The following is a 24,747-nucleotide window of genomic DNA, read 5'->3' as shown; positions in this document are numbered from 1 at the left end:
CCCTCATGAAAAGGCAGAGGATGTTCGTGTTTTATATACTTTAGAATTTTTTCTAAAGAGCTTCCGTGCTACATTTTTTATTCATAAGGTCCTTCGTTCCTTGTTGATGTCCTTTTTATTCATAAAGACTGTAGTTGTAGTAGATTGTATGAGCAGTTAATTCATAAAAAGTGCAGACATTTCTGTCTTAGGCTAATAGATAATATAATTATGAACTAACTCCCAAAAGTAATTCGATTTTCATTATTAATATTATCTTAGCACGATTCAGTGGATAGTATTGATGATGCTTGATTGTTACAAACTTTAAGGTGTAGCAATAGAATTAAAATTGAAAATCGTCTTGCGTATTTGAGCAGCACCCGGAACTTTCTCTAGGTATTCTCAATATTATCTAGAGCAGGGGTTTCGAACTAGCGGCCCGCGGGCCATATGTGGCCCGCCAGACCATTTTTTGCCCCGCGTAGCTTTTTGGGATTTGTACAAAAAAAAAAAAAAAAAATCTTACTGACTTTATGGGACTTGCATATCTAGTGGTTTAAGGATGGAAGCGAAATCCGGTCAAACTCTTGCAGTATGGTCGAACTTTGAACTTTTAATTTGTATGGTCAAATTAAATTTAATGCTATGGTATTCATTAGACGACTAATATGTTTTGGTGGAGCAGAAACCTGCAAAACTTCTTGATAGAGAATCTCTTGAAAAATATTAGAAGGTATTCAACCTTCTAGCCAGTCAAAATAGAATATGTTTGTAGATCATCGTATAAAGGAACCCAAAACCAAGTGACCTTACTGAATTTTCGAAATAAAAAGGTTTCTCAAATTTCGCAAGCTTGAAAAAAAAAAAAAAAAAAATGGCAAATAAAAATCTGGAAAATTGGCACACGTAGATCAATCACAGTAATGAGCTGTACGTGAGGGAAAATTCTATACAAAGAAACAAAAAAATAAGTTAACGAGGAAAATAAACAAAAGGGAAGTCTGGGAGGTTAAAATACGTGAGACAAGAGGAGGATGTATAAGGTAGGAAACGTGAAACAAGAACAGAACATGTTCGTATAATAACATGAAAACACATTAAGCCTAGGTACTTTGTTTTCACGGATTTTTCCTGACTAGTTTTCTCCTTTATTTCCACGACAAAATGGTGTCATAAATAAATATTAGAGACTTGACACGTTACACATACCTATGGAAGTTGGAAACCCCTGATCTAGAGTCTAATATGTTTAATACAAATTTAATTCTTTACACAGTTTTCATCCTACCTAGGTGCATACGGTTTTTATAATTTGTTCAATGTAATAAATCATAAAATATAAACTACCTGCCTGAAACATTGTTAGCTATTAGTTATAAATATCAGCTACTTATTGATTTCTCTTCAAAAATAACTTATTGCGTTTCTTATAGGTACTTAACGAAAGAAATCTAAAGTTAAAAAATAAAAGATTTTAATTGTTGTGAACCCTACAAAAAATGTACTCTATCTGAACGGCTTAGGAGCACTATAAAATTATCAGTACTCGAAATGTATGTCAACGAAATAATTATGCATTTAATATCATGTTAAAAAGCTTGCGAATTAATAGAAAAACTTCCTCTAAATAAGTTAAAGTCACAACTTAAATTTTACTAGCCTAAGGAGACATATCTTTTGTAACCGCTTCGTGAAACTCTTATAAAGTCCTCTAAAAATCAATGTGGACAACGAATCGAGAGTGAAAAACTAAAATAATATGAAAATCAGGGGGTCCAGAGAAGAAGGAAATCGGATGTGTGAAGAAAAGTCTCGATAACACCTGTGGAAATAACTGAAAGCTGAGACGGGGACTGAAAGCAATGTGGTCTGCACATTTGTGGACCGGTCTTCTATTTATTCTACTTATGTGCTCCATGTTATGTAAGTAACTTGCCATCTTGATTATATATATTTTTTAACCAATTTCTTTTTTAACAATTTCCTGTGTGTGTTATTAAAAATTTATTTTTAACCACCGTTTTATTTCAGGAAAGTCGTCAGCTTTGAATAAGTTAAATTCTCGTAGGAAGGAACGTTTGATTTGCATTTTAAATGAGCTTAACATACTCTCTAAACACACCTAGGTACATGAAAATTGCTGGTAAATATATTAGTATTTAATATTTCACTTCTATTTATGATGTATAGGTACTAATTTAAGCATGCAGGTATGTGCGAACTTATTTCAAGTAGGTACAAAATAAGCGGATGAGAACAATTTTCTCCGAGTTAATTTTTCTTTCATTGTGAGCTCTTTTCCGAGCCTTTGGTAAATCTTGCAGTCAAATAGGTAAACCATGCTGTCGAAATGGAATCTAAACCCCGCTTCACCACAACAGAAATAAATTCATGACATAATATTGCTCCTCAGTAGTCACTTCTATTTCGTTCAATTTTCCATGAAATGGTTTATTAAATTTAACATTGATTCAATGGGTGGAAAATTCACCTACATCCAATCCTACTGCTTCCTGTATTTGTTTTCGCTTTATAGGAAACTCGGTATTATTATTATTAGATATTGCATTATTATTATTATATATTATTATTATTATTATTATTATTAGTAGGTATTATTATTTCCAGCTCGGATTTTTGTGGTTATTGCGAATAGTGTTACATCCCTATCACAAAAAGGAAATTTGGAAGCATATTAGAAGGATTATTATTAGTGTTATTTCCATTTTGGAACTCCGCAGTCACAAAATAAATAAGGTCTTAATTTATTTGACAGGTATTTCATTGCATGTCACATCCAACACCACCACCTAATTCATAGAAATCTGAATTAATGAAATCTGAACAACTGAAATTTGAATTCATGTTTCAAATGAAATTATGATAGAGATTATCTCGTCTGATAAGTAAATAATTTATGTGTAAGCATTAGGTAAAATATCTACATAGGTAAGTACATATTCTGTATAAGCTTACCTACACATTGGGTACCTACGTCTCACAAAAGAAGAACGAAATGACGAAAATCACCTTGAGTTCGATCTCAGATTACAGTGGAACTGTGTAATTGGAAAATTCAGATTGGAAAAGTCTTGTAATTTCTCTTCTTTTCCTGCTTTCACTTCATTTTCAATCTCACATCTTTAAGGATTTTTTTTTCTTTGAAAGAAAAAATTCCTAAAAAGTCGACTAGGAAATTGTTCCACAATAAGAGATGTATTATTCATTAGAATGAAAGTTTATCATGCAAATTTAATTCATTCGCTTTCATATTCTTCATGTTAAGATTGTCAAAGTAGATACTTATTTGTGTTTTAAATTGTCTTCATAAAACAAAATAAAATAAAAATCAAATTTCATTTTGTCATTATGGAAAAATTATAAAGATTCTGCTATATTGAGAGAGGTCTGATCGTGTGAATAATAGCTTCATTTACAACCCGTTGAATTCGTTGAAATATTGACAAATTAAATAAAATTCTATTTGTGGTGCTCTATGCGAAATTTACTGAGTTGTCAATTGAATACCTCTATCTAATAACGACTTTATTACTCAACTTTTTAGTAGATAGATAAAAACACTGCAGACGAACATACAGCAGGTAGGTACTCAGGTTCTTGTCTTGATTTTAGAAGTAAAATATTCTCAAAAATTTAGGATGAAATTTGAAATTTCGAGATTTCAACAACAGAAGGAGGAGAATGACAGAGTGGGAGAGAGAAAGGAGGATAGGAATAAAGGAAGAAGGAAAGAGAGACGAAAAGCTTCTACAAGAGCTGAAAACTCGAGGAGAATTTTGATTTCAAGATTTACTTACCATACTATTGTGAATGCAATATATTTCTCCTTATCATACCCTTTTCTGCACAACTTTGGGCACTAGACATTTCTGTATGACTTGCATATAAAATTATAAATCCCAGTTTACCCGAATCTTATTTCCCTTTTTTCCTTCAATGTTTTTAATGAAAAATCCAAGAGGAATTGGAAATGAACATGGGAATAATACAAACATAGGTAGGTAATAATAAATTTATTTTTATGTAGATCTCAAGGTCAATAGTGTAACTACCTTAGGGACCTTTCGTTTTAATTTTAGATTCCAAATTAAAACTCATTTTCTTACCCAACTTTCCACAAGAAAGTCTTTTGTTATGTTCGAAGAATATTACAGATTACAGCCTCTAATTCTGAAAATTACGTGGGATTTTTTTCCCCCCGTCATCTTTTTCCCTTTCTCGTGCTTCTTATTCTACTTCTTTTCTTTGAAATCTTTCCTAAAGTTTACAACAAAACTAGATGTTTCTAATACCAGTAATATACCTACTTAACAAAAGTTATTCACTCAAGATTATACTTTTTCATTGAAGTTGACTTCTTCATCCCACCTATTTTTTTTTTTTTTTTTTTTTCCCCAATTTTATCTGCTGTACGTGAGGGAAAATTCTATACAAAGAAACAAAAAAATAAGTTAACGAGGAAAATAAACAAAAGGGAAGTCTGGGAGGTTAAAATACGTGAGACAAGAGGAGGATGTATAAGGTAGGAAACGTGAAACAAGAACAGAACATGTTCGTATAATAACATGAAAACACATTAAGCCTAGGTACTTTGTTTTCACGGATTTTTCCTGACTAGTTTTCTCCTTTATTTCCACGACAAAATGGTGTCATAAATAAATATTAGAGACTTGACACGTTACACATACCTACTTGACAGTGGGTAGACCGAGACAAAACAGAAAAACAAGGGCACTGTCAACCCTTAGTCGAAAAGATCTTATTTGGTAGCTCTATTTCGTCATTTCGAATGGACATTTTGACAATGAAAGGATGCGCCTTGGCTGTCACTAAACGACATGCCTAGCTTCAATAAGTGACATTGTACTTAGCCATCAACTTGGACATTTTTCATGTAACATCTATACCCCCTCTCTGTGTCAGATTTACTTGTAAACTTTCATAGATAACAGGTACCTATTGATGGGTTTCACTTAAGTGGCTAAGGCGAAGTGAAAATAAACTGCTAGTTTTTCAATATACGAAGAAGAAAAGAAAAAGAGGTGACTCAACGTTTCAATTTTTTTCCTAAAGATATTAAAAATTGAATTATAAACATTTTGCCTGCTATGGTGAAGTTTATATTCTTCCGTTCCAGTGGGGGTAATCTTGTGGAACTGAGTGTGAGCGGTGAAGAGATGAAATTCATGACCCTGAACAATAGATCAGTCAGCTGATGAATGATCTAACGTAGACACGAAAAATTGCTTTTGGAAGTTTATTCTTTTTTACCAGTATGACGTGCAAATACATAAAATAAACGATAGGAGATACAGACTGCTTTATGTTCAATTGTGGAATTATTCAGAATAGCGTGAAATCGTAAATTTGTGTTATCTTCAACACGAGTGAACTATATTCACGAGGTAGTAAATCAAGAAATTCGTGAATACTTGCGGTTTTCTCTAAAACTTTACGGCGCCTTGGGAAAATTTTAACCATGTGATCTTTCATGAAAAAAAATAAAAGAATGAAAACTGGGCATTCATCCACCAAATGCGCTTAAAAGGTCTTTTTTCCTAGAAAATTGCAAGTCTCTAAAATTATAATTTTGAGAAACCATGGAAACTGGAAGAAAGGGTTTGGGGCACAATATTGCGTAAGCGAAACTTTGACACCTTCCAGAAATTTATGACGCCAAGATCTCCATGTGAGATTAAAATGTTCCGTTTTGGAAGCAGTCTGCCAGTTTTCACAAAATTTGACCTTTGTCCCACCACGACTTTCCTTCCTTTGTCCTGTAATTTTATGGGAGAGATTTTTTTTTTTTTTTTTAATTACGTACCGAGATTATTATGGCATGTCCTTTCAAACCTTTAGTAACAATAATGGACTCACAGATAACAGAAAAAGAAATAATAAACACCCTATTCCACAATCACCCCGTGCGAGCTGATATACGAATACATAAACTCAATTCATAGTTTATCCTAAGTATGTATCGTAGGCAAAAGGAAATTGGTACACAGGAAGCAGAGAGACAAACACGAAAATATCCGACTGCGATGCTTTCAAGTCTAAAGAAGCATCAATAAAAGGAAATAGGTACAGAGGAAGCAGAGAGACAAACACGGAAAGGATGACAAAAGAGAGAGTCTAGAGATGTGAAAATTTTGCAGAGGAAACACCCGAGCCAAATTGATTCCCAACTCAGGGGCAAAAAAGTAAACAAAAATGTGTAAATAGGTATAAGTTCCTGTAAAATAACAAAAAAATTGATCTTTTCACACGCGAAATAAAGATATTTTCATTGTCCTGAAAAGTAAGACCAATATAGTACAAAATAGTCCTTTGAGCCGATGCATGAGATTGTGCAACATCCTGGCTAATCCTCCCTTCAATATTGATGTTCTTAGTGAGTCTCCTGCATCCATTAAATCTAAACTTCTGAGTCTTCCCTCCTTGCACCAGGTGGCTGACAGCTAACTTTTTTGTTAGCCTTTTGGTGTTTTTATTATTATTTTTTTTTCTTTTATTTGTTTAATTTTACTGTAGTTTTAAGTTAGGGACTTGCTGTACTAATGGGTAGCCCCCATGAATTGAAATAAAATTAAAAAAAAAAAAAAAAAATCCTCGGAGATAATTATACGTAAAATCAAAACTTCTGAGTCTTCCCTCCTTACACCAGGTGACTGACAGCTAACTTTTTTGTTAGCCTTTTGGTGTTTTTATTATTTTTTCTTTTATTTGTTTAATTTTACTGTAGTTTTAAGTTAGGGACTTGCTGTACTAATGGGTAGCCCCCATGAATTGAAATAAAATTAAAAAAAAAAAAAAAATCCTCTGAGATAATTATACGTAGGTACTGTGTTTACCTAAAACGTCCTTTCACAAATAGGTGATCGTGGGAATGGTGCATAATAATTGTGTAATTAAATCACAATAGAGGGGAAGATTTTATTAACTTTATTTATTTTAACGTGAAATATCAATAGATGCAACTATGCAGCCTGTTCCTTTTTAGGACATAGGACTTGGACTTGCTCATCGAGCGTTGATTGTAAGAAACAAAATGATAATGTTGTTCTTAAAATTTGAATTTCATTAGAAATTTTGTACGGGGTTTTCATTTTCTGCTGAGGAAAGCCTGGAGGAGATTATTCGAATTTTAACTCTTTTAAAATTTAGAAATAACAGTTCTTACTAGTTTTAAATACCCTATGTCAAGTCTTTTTATTTTTATTGGCTTTCCAAAGCTTTATTGCTTCCAAAATCTCTCCTCTCTCCATGTTGTCTTCTTAACGGTTCATGTAGCATCAGTTTTACAAGTAATATGATTTTCTTGATTAAATTATGGTAATGTACCCCCGTACGTGATGAAACGTTATCCAATTGCTATCTGCACGCGTTACGCAATGAGGGCCCATTATCTCCGTCATATAAGACCTAATTTTCAGAAAATGACACAAAAACAATCAGAGCGAGCAGAATACAAAACATCCGTCCTACATGCTAGACTCCCGCCGTATTTGAATTTGAAAAGAAAAAGAAAAATCTCATTAAACTGAGAAAATGGGGTTTCTCCTCCCCCTCTTCAAGAGAAGATGTGAGAAAAATTTAGATTTAACGGAATATTCCTCATGCTTCCTCTTTCACGTCTGGATTGATAGATTTTCATTTTCTCTTTTATTTTTTGAGGGGAAATGAAGATTTTTCTCAATTTAAATGTGAAAATAAACTTGTGTAGGTACCTATAACTTTGACGATGTTTCTAAAAAAATATGGACGTGTCTCTTGAGATCCGAAGAGTATGAAGGACGCGCGGAAACATTCGTACATTATTTTCTTTACGTCAATACAAGATATTTCCGCCTGTTGTTGTTCTTTTTATGTAAAAGGAAAAAAAATATAATATTTAATTTTGGACTAAGCTCTGAAATTATTTTAAGAGAAAATCTGCGTTCAACGTGTACAAATTATTGGTGCATTATTTGAAAATTTCAGAAATTTTCTGTGGGTGTTTTATTCCTGAAGCTATACCTGAAATTTATTATTGGTTCCTTTTATTTCCTTCCTAATCTTATTTCTCGAATTTAAATTTTCTTTCCTCATTCCCTTCAACGTGGGCTTGAATCTTCAAGAAATGCTTAAGAAAATATACTTCAAACAAGTATCTACCTAAGTGTAGTAAAATATTCGCTGCATCCAAATTTTTCCGGAGAAAGCAATGCAACTTAGCTCGTCAAGAAGCGCAGGAGTTTTCTCCATCATGAATGAGGAAATTTCTAATTTGCTCATTAAATTTGCTGCTTCATTTTTTATTTCTCCGGAAGAACACGGAACATATGGGATGAGGTGAGAGATGTCAGGAAGTAGGCTCCACTTCGGTAGATTGATTGAAAATCTCAAATATCCGGCACGGTGGTACTTCAAATTGGAAAATCTAGAGGGAGCTTTCTATATGCCTTAGTTCTACAGACAGTTTTCTGTACATCTGTGTTCTATAGGAGCTTTCTATATGCCCTAGTTCTGCAGGCAGTTTTCTGTACATCTGTGTTCTATAGGTACCTTTCTATATGCCTTTGTTCTATAGGCAGTTTCTTTTCCGTTCTTTCGCGTGAGGCTAAGTTCGTAACCACTTTTTGAACTACAGATTTCACTAGCATCAGCAACTTGTATTTGTGAGCAACTATTGATTGACAAGTGAGCGACAAGGGACACGCTTGAGCAACATGTATTTCTCAACTGAATATCAGGGGCTTGCTTGCTCCTATCATAACTTCTGGTAGCTACCTTGGGAAGCGTTCCAAAAAATCTAGAAAATCAATTAGGAAAATATTCTGACTTGAAGAAAAGATGTCGGAGAATACTGGGTGTTTAATATATTATAGGTAATCTCGGCATTTCCACACCTCAAGGGTTAGACATGTAGATATTAGGAGTATTTTCCTTTGGGGAAACTGACCACTGGTCCACTGCAAACGGAATGAAGCAGTTGTCATAGTGGTCAATCTGGTGCTTTGGCATCTCCACTAACTAATAATTTTTTCAGTCCAGCTTACGAGGGCACAGTTTTCCGGATGATGCTGGCAGCATTGCTTCGCTGGACAGTGTCTTTGGTTCAGGAAGAACTTCGACATTTTACTTAGGAAATATTTTATTTTAGGTTTGGACTCGCTCTACTAAATATCATAAGTCGTTCTGTTTCTTAGAACAGGTACACCCTCGATTTTGCCCCCAGAACTATAAACAGTGGAGAAAATTTTGCCGAGAATTAGGAGACGAATTATTTTTAATCACTTTCTTTCTCTCTCGCCTTCCCCCTTTCTTTGTCTCTCCCTCGCTCAATATACCTCCATAACATCCCCAGTGGAGTAGGCATATTATATTATGCCAATATTCTATATCCAAACAAAACAAGCTCTCTCTCTCTCTCTCCCTCAAACAATGGTCTACAAAAGTAAGCATAATAAATAATCTTTAATTAACAATAAAATACCTGATGCATGTTATCACCAATCGAAAAAAGAGAAGAATTAATTAATTATTAATATTATGTATTATGATATTACTAGGTACTACTAAAAATAATAATAATCTATGTCGATTCACTTCAACTTAATGACTATTCCCACTTATTCCACACTGTATAAATGAGGTACATTCTATTCTATTTTATTTTGTCTTCTATATTATATTCTATTCCATTCTACTCTGTTCCATTCCACTATCCACCTCTGTTTGGCTGAATAATCCGACGTATGCGGTGGCACATGCTTGTATTTTTACAATACATATTTCATACAGGTTTCTATAGGTATTATGGCACGGAGATTCGCACATAATTCATATTTTTGTCATATACTATTATTATTTCATTATTACTCAGCATGATTGCACTGAGTAATTCGCGAGATTATCGCGTGGCAGTTTCGACAAAATTTGTAGATACAGAATAGAACAGAATCAAAGGGAATAGAACAGAGTAAAAGGGAATAGAACAGAATAAAAGGGAATAGAAGAGAATAAAATGGAATAGAACAGAATAAAAGGGAATAGAAGAGAATAAAATGGAATAGAACAGAGTAAAAGGGAATAGAACAGAATAAAAGGGAATAGAAGAGAATGGAATGGAATAGAACAGAGTAAAAGGGAATAGAAGAGAATGGAATGGAATAGAACAGAGTAAAAGGGAATAGAAGAGAATGGAATGGAATAGAACTGAGTAAAAGGGAACAGAAGAGAATGGAATGGAATAGAACCAGTGGCGTAGCGTGGTCTAAATTCAAGTGTAAGGCGTGTAGGGTACTAATTTCCATCATCCATGCTCTTCATGGATTGGCATAGACAAGTATAACTAGGTACCTACCTACCTTCCCAGTTCCACACTCGCCTTAGTATGCCTGATAATCCTGACTAGGAAAATTGTTCAACTATAAAAAAAAAAATGTGTACTTTAAATACCCATAAACATTGCATGGAACGCACGGTTTAGAAGTTATAAGCAAAAAACTGACAAAAGTGCGAAATTTCGGCCGTTTTCTGGCGGTTTTTCCGCCGCCAAATGTTCTCCCCTGAACTCTCGAGTTCTCAAATTTTTGGTATTACAATTTCGCCTAAAGATCCTATGAACAAGAAAGTTGTTTACCCTAATTATTGCAAGGTGGACTTCCCCTATTTCTATTAAACTGATTTTAAAAACATGCTTCACATTCACACATTCTAAAGAGTATCTCAGCATAGGAGCATCATAGTCAGTACACGTTCTTTGTTCTAAGGCGTCCTACATTCTCACTATTTAACACGCATCCAATTCCATACCAAAATAGATGTGGTTGGGTAAGTAATACCCTTTCATACATGTAGCGGTGTAAGGTGCCCTGCATAGTGTTCTTACTGTATCTTATCCCGACGCAGTGGGATTTTTATCCCTTTTCAGGGATTTTTCAGGTCTGACTGGGATAAAAATGAATTTAGGGATTTTAAGGGATTTTTAACAATTTTAAGTGATAATAATTTTTATTCATCTAATAAAAATAGGGTATTTGAGTGAAATTTCGAGTGTATGGCCGCCATACACGCCTTATATGGACGCTACGCCACTGAATAGAACAGAGTAAAAGGGAACAGAAGAGAATGGAATAGAACAGAGTAAAAGGGAATAGAAGAGAATGGAATGGAATAGAACAGAGTAAAAGGGAATAGAAGAGAAAGGAATGGAATAGAACAGACTAAAAGGGAATAGAAGAGAATGGAATGGAATAGAAGAGAATGGAATTTCAAAAGCGTTCTCTACAACTCAACCCTAAAAGCTTAAAGCTCTATCATAATAATTATTTTAATAATATGGTCATATGCTAAAAAAAATAGTGGTAAAATTTTATCAAATAATGCGGTTGAATTTTCACAACCACGTGTACTTGGCGCTTTATATGAAGCAACTAATTTAGGCATATTAAAATCTTTCCCGAAATTTTTGCTGTTTAAATAAACTGAAAATTCGCCTAAATTTTTGAGCTGAAATTTGCATTAATCAATATTTATTTTATAGGTTTTGGTTTGACGTAGGTAATTTGATTGAAATTAAAAAAAAAAAAAAAAAAAATGTGATTTTATAGGTTTTTGTTTTACGTAGGTAATTTGATTGAAAATAAAAAAAAAAAAAAAAAAATGTGATTTATCGCTCTGAATAAAGGTGCATACTTGTAATAAATGCCATATTTCGTAAATATCTAATATATCCTAGTTGTATCACGCCATATCCTAGTTGTAAATATGGAAATAAGTTGAAGCCATAGTTATAGTAGGATGATCGTATTATTAGGGTTGTGGAGATTTTAATTATGTTTGAGAGTACGGTAAACTTTACTACCGCAAGTTTACTCGTCTTCACATCCTTTCGCCATAAAAAAAGGCACCATAACGAGCAATAAAATGTGGAAAATTTTAATTTCTCTAAATGGCCCTAGTTTGTTTTCTTAAGGAAAAGTTTCTAAATCCCCTGCGACTGTAATTGAAAAAATAAAATAATAATAAAAACGGCAAATTTTTCTATCTAGGTCAAATCGAAGACCAACAGAAAAGACCCGAGTGCATATAAGGATCTAAGGAAACAGAGAGCCCCTCTATACCAATGTGTTTTCTTGTTTTCTTTTACTCAGGAGAAAAACATTAATCGATTTTGAAATGACAGGAGAATCTTATTACTGTTTTGTTTAGTTAGTTAAAGGTTTCTACAAAATTTCGGTTGGCACTGATTAGGTACCTATTATCTAGGTACCTCGAGTAAATTAGTAGGTACATACCTACATATAGGTAGCTTTGAACACTAGCAACCAACACAAATACCAAATTCCCTGATGTTCCTTTTTGGAAATAATTATAGAAACCCACCTTTGCAGAAAATGCATAGAAACATAAAACTACGCGAGAGGAAAACGAAGATTGCATACATACTTCTATTCTTTTATGGAGCGAAAATAATGAGGTTTTCTTTTATGGCGAGCTTTATATTACGTTACGTAAGTAAGTATTCATCCATCGGCAATAGAATGATTTTCATGGTGAAATCCGCTGTCCGCAAAATCATAATAAAATTTATTATAATGTGAAATGCTTTATTGAAAATAGCTATAACAATGTACGAGAATACTGATGCAATTTTGAAACGAAATACGTAGGTACCTACCTCGTAGGTGGAGGTATTTTGTAGCTGATGTGTGGTTAAAAATATTGACTTCCGAACTGAAAATTCTGGGTTTGGATTCTGACAGGGGCGGATTTTTTGTTATATCTTCAAAAAATAAACAAAAATGAAATCAAATCAATCAAATCAAATCATGGTATCTTTGTGGTAAAGCAGAGAGCTTTCTCACAATTTTGTAGGTATCACAATATTACAAGCCTTTCATTTACTCAATCATCATATTTATTATCGCTCATCTCTTCGACTTGTAATTGCGCCACTGGTCGCTACTTGATTAAAGTAGCTACTCAATTGTCCTCACGAGGCTGAGTGCACCCCGAACTCCAAGCACAGAGCCGAAAAAAACCTCGGCCCCACCAGGAATCGAACCCGGACCTCCTGCGTGCAAGCCTAGTGTGATACCCACTCGGCCACGGAGGTTGCAAATAAATAAAAATAATTATCACAGTAGCATTGATATCTAAAAGTCAAATCAAAGTATGTTTACATAATTTTAACACAAGTTTTGTCCACTAGGTAGGCATACAAGTCTTTGTTCGCTATTTTTGCAAAAACAAATTTTACATCACTCCTAGAAGGACAGTGTGCCCGAATGAGAAGGGATAATTATTGCGAGACACTACAATTACAAAGAAGAATGAATATTATAAATGAAAACGATTTTATAAATAATATTCCGAGTATGCAACCTCAACCAGACAGGCGTGAGACTAAGGTAGAATAAAATTCGACTCTGATAAATATAACGATAACGCCTAAAAAATGAATGGAAATAATTATTTTTGCAACCTTGTTCGAAATAGGTAGATACATTCTTTTATTGATGGTTATTGGTCATAAAATAGAAAATATCATTGCCTCCCTATTCCCATGAATAGTCCCATTTCTAATAGTACACAAGTCCCATTTCCTGAGTAAAGTCTCTATTGTTTTCTCTTATCTCTCTTGCTTGATGAAGGTGGAAGAGCTTACAAGGAATCCTTGTTTGAATATCCTCAAGAGAGAAACAATACTCATGCATTGTGTAAGACCTTTGAAGACAAAAAGACTGTGCTAAATTTGTTGTTATTCAGTTTCATATTTTTATATATATATATATACAATATTATAGATTACAATAATCATGATCGAAGATATCCCGTAAATATCTATGATAGAATAGAATATACCGTGTTTATCCTGCAGGATAGGACTAGGACTGAAAAGTCCCTTTACTCCCGCAGCCTAAACAAGGTCTATATTTCATAGGTAAAGTCTAAACAAGGTCTATATTTCATAGGTAAAGTCCAAAAAAATCGCAATCAAAGAGTTGTTTGATTTTTACAAAAATAAAGGGGTAAAACTGGACTCTGCCATCGACGCGACGTTGGTTGGGTGGAAGAGCCCCAAGTTCCGTCCCTGTCGCCACTCGTGTTGTGTTTAGCCTCCGTCGCGACTTCTATCTTAGTTTCCATCGGGCTGCCAAATTTTCTAAACATTATATCTTAACACTTTGACGTCCACAAGTTATCGTTCGCGAATCCGAAGATATTTTTGTTGCCACGTGTGAAATAATTTTGATACTAGACGCCGCGCCGTGTTAAGAAAATGGCGGAATTCACATTTGCATGGATAATATGGATATAAATGATAAAAGAAAATGTAAATGGTTTATCGACCTAAACTTGAACGGTGTCAATAAAATTAACACTTGTAGAATTATGTTATTGCTTCAAATAATACTTGCCTACATTGGTTTATTCCTCATTAGGTGATTCAATAAGTCTACCTTATATTCAAAAATTTCCCGATATTTTGACGGAAATTCCAAGTTGGTTTTCATGGAAACGTCAGCAATATCATGAGGTTTGCTTCGACAAAAATATTGTAAACCTCCCAAGAGGCACCCTTCAGAGTTTTTCTCGCATTTCATGTATGTATTTTCCCCCTAAAGATTCTGCCTCTTGTTTTCCGAACTGCTTAACTTGTACACCATATCGTTTCATTTCATCGGATTATTCCTGTTTCTTCGCCTCAATCTTCTTTATTTCACTTCTCCTTTTTGCGTTCAATTCACTGGAGGTTACTTGTCTTGTGTCTTCAGGCCCATAACCAGGATTTTATTGAGGGGGGAGCTCAAGAGTCCAAACAGTGATGTACCGGGGAGATGCTCAAATATTTCAGAGTCTGGCCTATACAGTAAAGAAGAAAAATAAAACCTGAAGGGGGGAGGGGTGGGCCCCCTCGTCCCCCCTCCTCTATATACGGCCCTGTATGTCTTTGTATATCTTCTTTTCTTTTCTTCCTATACTTGAAGCTTTTGCCATGTACATTCGTTTGTGTTTAGACTTTTCACCGCCACACTTTATTTATTATTGTATTTTATTCATCCTTGTCTTTCGATTTTTTCATTCTTTGGTGGAACTTTATTTGTTGGGCTAGAACACCCGATGTCATGTCCCTAAGGGATTACAAAAGGTTAAAATATAAGATTCCCCATTCTCTTCACCTCTCGCATTGTTTTTTATGATTTTCAATTAAACTAGGTTAAGATTTTTGTGTTAATGCAAAGAAAAAGGATTTCAGTTGGAAATATTATTTCTCTATTGCATGAGAGATATTTTGTAAGATATAAATCGCTGGTGTCCTCAATTTCTCACGATAAAATACACTTTGCAGTGTATTGCTTAGGACAGTTTCCCCAGTTTTAGAAGACTCTTCTTTTCTCAAAGCTTCTTTTATTATTTCAGAGAAACTGTCCGGGTGTCCCCCAGGCCCCAGTTAATTTTGCCATATAAGAAGAACAAAAACCCACAGTTTTTAACTTACAGGCTTTTTGAATAGACCATTGTTGTAGAACCTGTCATAATCATTGTTTGTTCGTGGTAAAGCTTATAGAGCCTCTTTACAATTTGTGTCGACATTATTAATTTTCTAGACCCTTCTATGAAGATCCTTTTCCAATTCTCGTAATTTTTTTTTTTGCGTCTATCATAAAAGTAGTTGGAAATGGGGATTTGGAATGTTATAGCAAATAGATACAGCTACCTAAATTTGCTTATACTTAATACCTATGTACGTACACGGTACACAAATTTTAATGCTTCAAGAAATTTACTTTTTATAGGTAACAAGACAATGAAATATAAAAGTTAAAAGTTCAATAAATAATGGAGAAACTAGAAAACTTTTACATCAAGTAAAGCGCTAACTTTGGTCTCCACAAAGCAGAAGTAAAAACCTAATAGAAAAATCAACAGAACTGTTAGTTTATCATAAAATTTTGCTGACCAAACGATAATTCCGAAGAATTGCTGACACCTGACGGAAGGTAACAAGTAACAACTGTGGTATAGGTACTTCTCTTTTACTTTCTATTACCTACCTAAAAGTACAATTATAAATTGTTGACCCACAAGCCCACAAGGGGAAAAATTATATTTCAATGGTACATATATAATTTTAGTTATTTTCAACGATGAAATAATATTGTATTCCAGCTTCATTTTCAAAGGGCAGACTTGTTAAGATGGAAAATATTCGATATTTAATGAGAAATATTATGGAAGGTTGTGATGATGACATCAGATTTTTTCACCCTCCCTGAGTTCTACTGTTGCTAATATTTATTTTACTGAGTGTACTCGTATAGTTGTATACTTACAACACTGGTGATACTGCTATCCTGTAATGCTGATGAGGATGTTGTGGAAATAGAAAAAGGTGGGGTCACGTCCCAAGAAAATTATATCCGTCAAAGCATGTTTTCGCAATATATAATTTTAGCATGCTAATAATAACTTCAAGGTAGTGAAGAGAAGGGATGCATTTTCATCAAGCAACCCTTCCTTTTCGTTGTAAGTCACCAAACCTTTTTTTCTGGGCGTTGCAGTCACATTTTTTAACTCCAAAGTTACAATCCTTGAGGGATTTATTTCTAGGTCAAACTAAGGAAGGTGGAGGGCGAGACTCTCAGTCCGAGATTGGATGCTCCACAAGTAATGTTTTTATAAAGCATCTTATGAACGAGCGACATTGTCCAAGTATTAGGTTGGTCACAGTCTCATCCTAACAGGACAATATTGACAATAAAGCTCTATTTGTTAAGCTGCAAAACACACATCGCTGAAAAATACCGACATCATCACAGAAAATGTTGCTTAGTTGATCGTTTATCAGTCGCTTTTCGCTATCTGGTTTTTCCTGTAATATTATCCCGAGGAAACTTTACTCCCTGTAATACAAAATTATATAAAGTTCTCAAAGTACAAGACATCTTCATACTTCATCTTGGAAAATCCCTTTCCAAAAAGTACGAGAATAACGTATATTAATGAATATTTTACGTGTTCGCTTATGTGATCACATCCTAAAATATCTGGAAAACTAACAATGTAATGTTTACATTTTCTGTTTCTGATTTGCTGATTATATTCTTCTAGTGAAATACAAGAGTACAAAACTTCTTACTTATGTAATTCAGCAATGTGTTACTATCTCGGAGCTCATGTTCTATAATGTTCTACTGATGTTACAACCATCATGTGGCTTATATTATGGTATCAATGGAAATACGAAATGATAACGAGATTATCAGATGGGAACCTCTTCAGTGTACAGAACAAACTTACCTTTACCTATTCATTATTTGTATTGGGGTATTGTAAGGTTTTGAGTTCGATTTCTGGTGAAGTGTTTTTTTCCACATCTGGCCTCTTGAAGAGTATAAATTTTATGGCTACTTGAATGAAATAAACGTGAGTAGTGATCAGCGGAGACGATCAATAAGTTATTAATACTGTAATATCTACTAAAACCGGGTCATGTCTTTGTCCTAACAGAAATAATAAACAATCATAATTATAACAGCTGACAGCAACAACTGAACACGAAATACTGTGGTACTGAAGAGTACATAGTCTTCATTATCATTACTATCAGAATGGTAAGAGAATTATGCTGACATCTACTTGCTGATTGTAAATTGATATACCTGGATCAGTATACCTACTCTCACACCACAATAATCTCTACAAGATTATAAATACAGGTCACCTAAATCTAGAATAGCATAGTGACATAGTTGTGTTCCTTCGGTTGGTGCTTTCAGTACTGCCACCATGAAAGTTCAATTTTTAGCCCTCGTTTTTGTTTTACAGGTAGGTGTTGTAACTGCTTGAAAGTTTGTGTTTTATTTTCGGTTTCAAACACTTTTTCCACTTTTCTTGGGTTAAGTAATTTTCTTACGGAGGCAGCTTGTAACTTCCATAGCTATTTTCTAGACCCCTTTCCACTATATTTTTCTTTCTAACTTTTCTTCATCTTATATTTCTTCTTCTTTTCCTCCTCCTCCTCCTCCTCCTCCTCCTCCTCCTTATTCTTCTTATTTTATTCTTATTTTCTGAATTTCCTCTAATGTCTCTCTCACCCTCTCTCCTCCTTAGTATTCTCTCTCTTTTTTCCTCTCATGTCTGGAAAATTTGATAATTATTTTGTTGTTTTCTCATTTTGAGTATGACGCACATTTTTTTTTTGTTTTCATTTTTACCTTTTTCGAGCCTTTTTTCCCCAATTTACAAAGATCTCCTGAACTGAGGTCGTACAATATCAGACAAATTTCACTTGCAAAACGTACCGTACGTCTTTAGCCATCTTGGAATGGACGAAGCAAATTTTTTTCCTCGCATCTTGTTTGTCTTCAGTACTCTTCTCTCCTCTTTCACAATTACACGCTTGCGAAGCTAATTATTGTAAACGAAGCAGGAAGCAAATAGCATTGACTTTTCTCCACGCGTTCATATTGTAGGTACCTAACAAGTAGGTATTTACCTAATTACCTATATTAACTGTACCTAGTCATTGCGTTTTTTTTTTTTTTTTTTTTTTTTTTTTTTTTTTTTTAAACTTCCTTTTTCTCCTTTCCCTTCCTGTCTCCGTACTCTCCGTCATCATTGTCTTTGATCCCTCCGTCCCTCGTTCTTCTATCTCTCCCTCACTCTTGCTCGATTTCCCTTTCCCTCCCTAGAACCGCACGTGTGAGCTACTTTTTCCTCTTGTTCCCGTATTTCTTATTGTTTTCCGTCCTCCTTTGTCCCCCCATTCTTCATATTCCCATTCTTTTTGATCTCCTTTTTCACATTATCTCGTCTGTGGAATACGCCTGAATTCCCCTCCTCTTCCCTCTCTTCTTCATGGCCAATTTTCCCTTTGTTTTTGAAAAGATGAGCCGCACACAAGCAGGTAATACTATAAGTACACAAACACGAGTTTACCTTTGTCCCTGCTTATTGTATACGCCACAAAGTGGTTGCCTCTTCTTGTAAACAGAGGTATCCTATCGGAGGCATTTTAGTTTTAGGCTCATTTGTTTTCCAATTTGAGCCAATCGATAATACCTAGAACTTTAAAGGCTATCTCCCACTCAAAAGCCTATTAAAACAAGACTAAAAACCTCGAATTTTGCTCGAATAATTAATCTAAGCCCTTTTTTTTCTGGAAAACAAAATAGAAGTCACACATAGTAGGTTTTTTACTTTTGCATACACTACAAAATATTAAAAGACCTCGGTTAGATGGCTGGGATGAAGAGAATTTCTACCCCTAACCTAGGATGGTACTTGAGCATAATATAATAAATTATGTTAATATTGTTAATTTTAAGTGTTAATGTTAATAATTATGTTAAGTTAAGAAGGCGATTCCCTCTACTGAGAAATGTAAAAAAAAAAATCATAACCTGGTCTAACCTGCCCTTATTCATTCGCCCCGACACCATTACTTTGCTGTTAATTATTATTTGGGTTAATTATTTATTTAACCTAATTGGACTCCCGTCAGTACGTGAACAGATTTCATAATTGTTTCCTGTCCAATCACAGCAAAGCTTTTCATTTCCGGGACAAAGTTTGCAATTTAAACCTCTCCAAAGGGAAAGATAGGGTCACTTCCTCTCCTGGAAGTCTTGTAAAACTGTGAATTCCCCAATTATCAAGAGATAAGGGGCTGAAGGTGTTTTTGTGGGAAATCAGTCCTTTTATAATTCAGTAAATAACAATAACAAAACAGTGGGTACCTACATCGCAGATACAATTTGTTTTTCATACATACCAATAGCTGGATAGAATAGATCTTCACAAAATTACTGAGTCTTGAATCAAAAAAAAAGTAATAAAATAGGGCCCAACAAAAATAAAATGAAAAAATCTTGGAATTTCGCTTGTTTCTAATTCATATAATAAACTATGCCTACAGTGAATTTTCTGCTCAACTCAAAGAAAAAAAATATCTTTTCTTAAACATCCTGTATACAAATTGCTTTCAACTCATTCATCAATGTCTCAGCTCGATGTCACCCGGTATTATTTCAACTGTCAATGTCATCTATAGGCGAGGTCTATGTTTTGCCACACGTGTTAGCCGAATGGTGTAGCTGGTGTATCACTAGGATAACATATGAATCATCGCTCGTCCAGATTTTTAGTGAGAATTCCCATAGTACGATAAGAAATGGGCCAACTCGGGGGTCATTATCATTAGGAACTTGTGGGTCAATATCATTAGGGTAAAAAGTAAAAATGAAGTTTAAAAAAAATATCATTTGGGTCTTAGATTGCTATTTGGTACTTGTTTAGAAGTCATGTCAATGGAAAATTGCTACAAAAAGGAGCTGTACAAATGAGCAGTGACCAGTGTTGTTATTGGGTTAGGTTGACCCAATGCTTCTGAATAATTACCTGCTATATCTTGTCAAAAACCCTGTTGCTCAGGCAAAGCTGATGGTGCTCTTAGTGGATGTCCCAAAAGAAAAAAAAATCAAATTAAAAGACAAGAGAAAGGGTAGAGGGAGAAATTGCGATAGAAATCAAAAGGGAGGGGAACGGAGAGAAAGCTTACCTATACATAATGATTTTAGTGGATGTGCCAAAACACCAAAATTTCCAAAATGAAACACAGAAGAAATGAGAAACTGTAACACGCCACTGGTTGACACACATTATTTATCAGTTCCAATTTTGAGGCCTGACATTGTCCTCAAATTGAAGTTTTAATTTGCCTAACATTTATCTTCCCAATGCTCAACATAAGAATGCGTATGCGTTGCTTTTTTTACTTTCTATTACTAAAGTAATTTCGTTTGGAACGTTGTAGGTATTAATTCAACTTGTACAATTTTACTTTGACAAATTCTAAACACATGCACGGAACCTTTATGATGGTTCCATTTTCTTTTTATTTTATTTTTCAATACTCAAAGGGAGTTCTTTTTTGTCTAAGAAAAAACTTAAAAAAAGAGTAGGTATTATAGCTCCCAACGTTTATGTAGGTATTGTGTAGTTTTAGGTACTAGTTTTTAAAATCAAAAGTCTGCAATCGAGGTAGGTACAGGAAAGTATACATATAGCGTTAAATAAAATAATTTTCACCTATTTTACAAACACAGAACTTTCTCATTGCTTTGGGATATGACCGTGAGCTTTCGCTTGATTTAATATTAATTGGAAAAACAGGGTGAGATTTATTTACATAATAAAATTACCTATAATCGTAGGGCCTTCCGTTAATCCGTCTGACACTACAGTTAAGTTTTCCAGACACACAGGTAGACGGGCGTGACATATGGGAAATATGAAAAATATGAAAATCCAGACATTATATTTTCATCTCCTGGGAATGAAAATGTGGTCAAAAATATTGCAGCTACCTATCATGAGCAAGCGAAATAAATCTGCTTTGGAAACGGATATAAAAGAGAGTTTTTTTAATCCGATTAGAAGTGCTTTTGATTCCACAATAACACAAATCCCTGTCATGACTCAGATATATGTGGAAGTTTTCTGATAGATTACAGGTCATTCAGGAGACACAGGATTAATAAATATCCGTTTATTGGCATCCTATACCTTTTTACAAACCATCAACAGGCTGAGACTGTTGTTTTTGGCAACACTTGAAGGAAGATCATGGATAATGTTTATCCACAATGTTGAGATTGTTGGGAAACATTGCAGGAATGTTTACTGTTACATAGAATCCTTTTTGTCAAATGGGTAGTACAATGTTCAGTGGATGGAAATTACTTTGCTATTATTATTTGTCTGCTCAAAGAAATTAATTTGCTTGACAATCTGAACACAGAATGATTCTTGGAAAAAGATTTGGTTCCAAGATTTTTTTTTTTTTATACATGTAACTAATTTTCAATTTCAATTTTTATATTTATTTTCTTTTTTTACGATTTCTTATCCTAAGCTTAATTGGAATCTTACCTATGTAAGTAAATTGATGTTTAGTGATTCAAACTACCTATCTGTGTATGACTTCGGAAATCAGTTTACACCACACAACCACACATACTTTACATTACAATTGGTGATTCTCATGATTTTTTTTTATTATCTCAGAAAAAACTATAAAAATTAAAAAAAATATTGAGACTAAAACGAAGAATTGATGGAAAAAGATACCTATTTCAAAAAGAAAAAAAAGTAAGAAAAATCTAGTGCTTTACATGGATCCGCAATACAAAACGGATTTTTGTTCGTCAAGAGATTTACATTAAGAGGGAAAGTTCAGGATAAAAAAAAGGAATTTCAAGTGAATTCTAATTTGGGAATTCTTGTACAAAACATTTAATTTTACTTTTTTTATATAGGGAATCGCATTAGGAAGAAAATAAAAAAAATCAGGAACAACAAAAAAGAAAGATATTTCATTATAATTAAATTGAATTTTTCATCCCCCTCATATTTAATTGAAAAAGTCTTTAATGAGAGAGACTAAGTAGATAGGTACTTTGCTGACTTTGCAAAGATTATCATCACTTGGAATAAATTAGTCTTGTTCTTGTTATTTGTAAAGGAATTCAGACGATGCATCATAATCTTTCAGGGGAAAATGTAATGCTCTTCTTTGAAGAAGATCATAGGTACCAAACTTCCGCCAAATTTTAAGATTCCTGGCTTAGCCTGAACAATACCTTTCATAATATCTGAGATGAAAAACCAGAGTACCTCACATGCCTATCATAAAATACCAAGTGTATTTTTTCTTTTTTCTTCTTTCTTATTCTTCTTCGTTTACATAATGTAACTCGGTAGCTATAGCTACTAAACTTTATTATGTCTCATTTGAATATTTCACGTTACTACGCCTACTTAACAGATAATTCTCAAACTCTGCTTTTTTAGCCCGTCCTTCCTTTATTATTACGATAGTAATAACAAAAGGTATAGTGGACGGGCTATTGTATTCGCTTCGGTGTCGTCTGTCTGTCACTCTGTCTGTTCCCATAGAAGGACTTATCCAAACCTGGTCGACCTATATATCAAATTAAAGGTCTTTTTACCAGGAACACGAAAATGGTGGTGCAACACGTGAAACAAATCAAGTCATAGTAAACATACCCACATTACCCTCGTTAGAGGAATGTAAAAGTAAAAGTAGAATAAATATCTGAAGGATAGACATAACTTGAATTGAAAACGAAGTTTATGTACCTAAACGTTATTGAAATATTACAAAATGTTCTATCTCCAAATCCTATTGCTATAGAAATAAGAAACCTCCTACATGAACATCGATCACAGTTCCATCTCGAATTTGTTTGGGTTCCCTCCCATGTGGGAATATCAGGCAATCAAGAGGCAGACAGACTCGCCAGGGAAGCTTTAACCCTAAACTCCCCCCTGATTAAAAAAGAACAAATCAAAGATTACAAAGTTCTAATGAATTGAAAATTATCTCCTCTTGGAATAACAAATGGACCGCTCTCACTGAAAATAAGCTCCGGGAAATCAAGCTCGAAAACAAGCCCTGGATTCCCTCTTTCAACATGTCCAGGCGAGATCAAGTCTCCATCACACGTCTCCGTATCGGCCACACTAATTTGACCCATGTATATCTAATGAAGAGAGAACCCCCACCTGAGTGCGAAGTTTGTAGTTGTAGAATTACCGTAAAACACGTACTCAAAGACTGTAAGAAGTACCTAAATGTTAGATCCCCCAATGACCTCTATTCTTGTTTAACCATTGATGAATCTTCTGTTCTTGATTTCATCAAGAAGGCAAATTTGAAACTCTAATTATGTATACATAGGTACCCAAAGTCCACTAGTGTATATAACATTCTAATTCAATGTTAGCACACTTTAATAAATACAAATAAAAAAAAAGTTATTGAAATACTCGTAGGTATACGAAGAAAGCAGTGCAGATGGGACAGGAACAGGAAGATAACTGAGGATAGTGATAGAGAACAAGCAAGAAACATTTAGTCGACCTAGAAAATACCTCCGGGTGTGAGTAACACAGAGAACATATGAGAGACATAGAGAGCATATTCCAATTATGTGGAAGTCAAAACATCCTCACTAATATCGTGCTTCTCTAACCACAAACAGACGTAAACATGAGGGTTACTGGTGAACACACCAGTTTAATTATTACATCATGAAAGCAAACTTCAAGTAGAGCTTTACAAAGGTAAAATAGAAACTGACGCATTCAGAGGTACAAATACAATTGCACCAGCAGTTAGAAGAGATAAGTCAATACAAGATAATAATATAATTCATTATAATGGTATTTGATTTTTTATTTGTCATCGTTGAAGTCCTGTTGTGACAACACGACTGAATGGCTCAATTTTACACCATTTACACTGATTGATATTGATTTTTGTTACAGGTAAATGTTTTAGTATACCTCACAAGTACACTGTAGAGTAGGAAAAGTCCTGCGAATAGAATAAAGTAAAGTGCTTCTTTAACGCCGATAGCAATAAGACAGTGCTTTAATATTTCATCTTGTCTTTAGGAGTTATAAATTGGTTCACATAAAAAAAAAAAAAAAAAAAAAAAAAAAAAAGGATTTGCCACCGATTTAATCTGAGGAAATACACCTCATTTATTAGTTACGTCAGCCATTCAGGTTCAGATCGTCTGACAGACATAGGTCGGAACATGTATGGTGGAAAAAGCTTGAGAATTAGGTCTGTCAGAGCTAGGTCTCCAGCTTTTCCACTCATGTTTCTACCGTTTGAGATACCATGGTCTGTCAGACGGGGCTGATTTTAAAAAC

The 24,747-nt window shown here is 34.2% G+C and overlaps 1 protein-coding gene across 2 annotated transcripts in view; it reads left to right on the top strand.

Moving 5' to 3' along the window:
* The first annotated feature begins 1,192 nt into the window (after positions 1-1,192).
* Positions 1,193-24,747, top strand: part of LOC108251897 (zonadhesin-like) — a 28,028-nt gene continuing 4,473 nt past the window's right edge. The window contains exon 1 of one of the 2 annotated variants that reach the window (XR_003390174.1): positions 1,193-1,905. Coding sequence is in view for 1 of the 2 variants with exons in the window: in XM_017442429.2 (XP_017297918.1) it covers positions 17,788-17,826 (39 nt within the window). In the remaining variant the exon portion in view is untranslated. Of the gene's footprint in view, positions 1,906-17,753; positions 17,827-24,747 lie in introns of those variants that run through there. The other variant, XM_017442429.2, reaches the window with a different exon arrangement.

The sequence above is a fragment of the Diaphorina citri genome, unplaced genomic scaffold (genome assembly GCF_000475195.1).
Source record: "Diaphorina citri unplaced genomic scaffold, Diaci psyllid genome assembly version 1.1 scaffold1, whole genome shotgun sequence".
Lineage (NCBI taxonomy): Eukaryota > Metazoa > Arthropoda > Insecta > Hemiptera > Psyllidae > Diaphorina > Diaphorina citri.
Note: the sequence above shows the minus strand (reverse complement) of the source record. Positions and strands in the feature narration are given on the sequence as shown.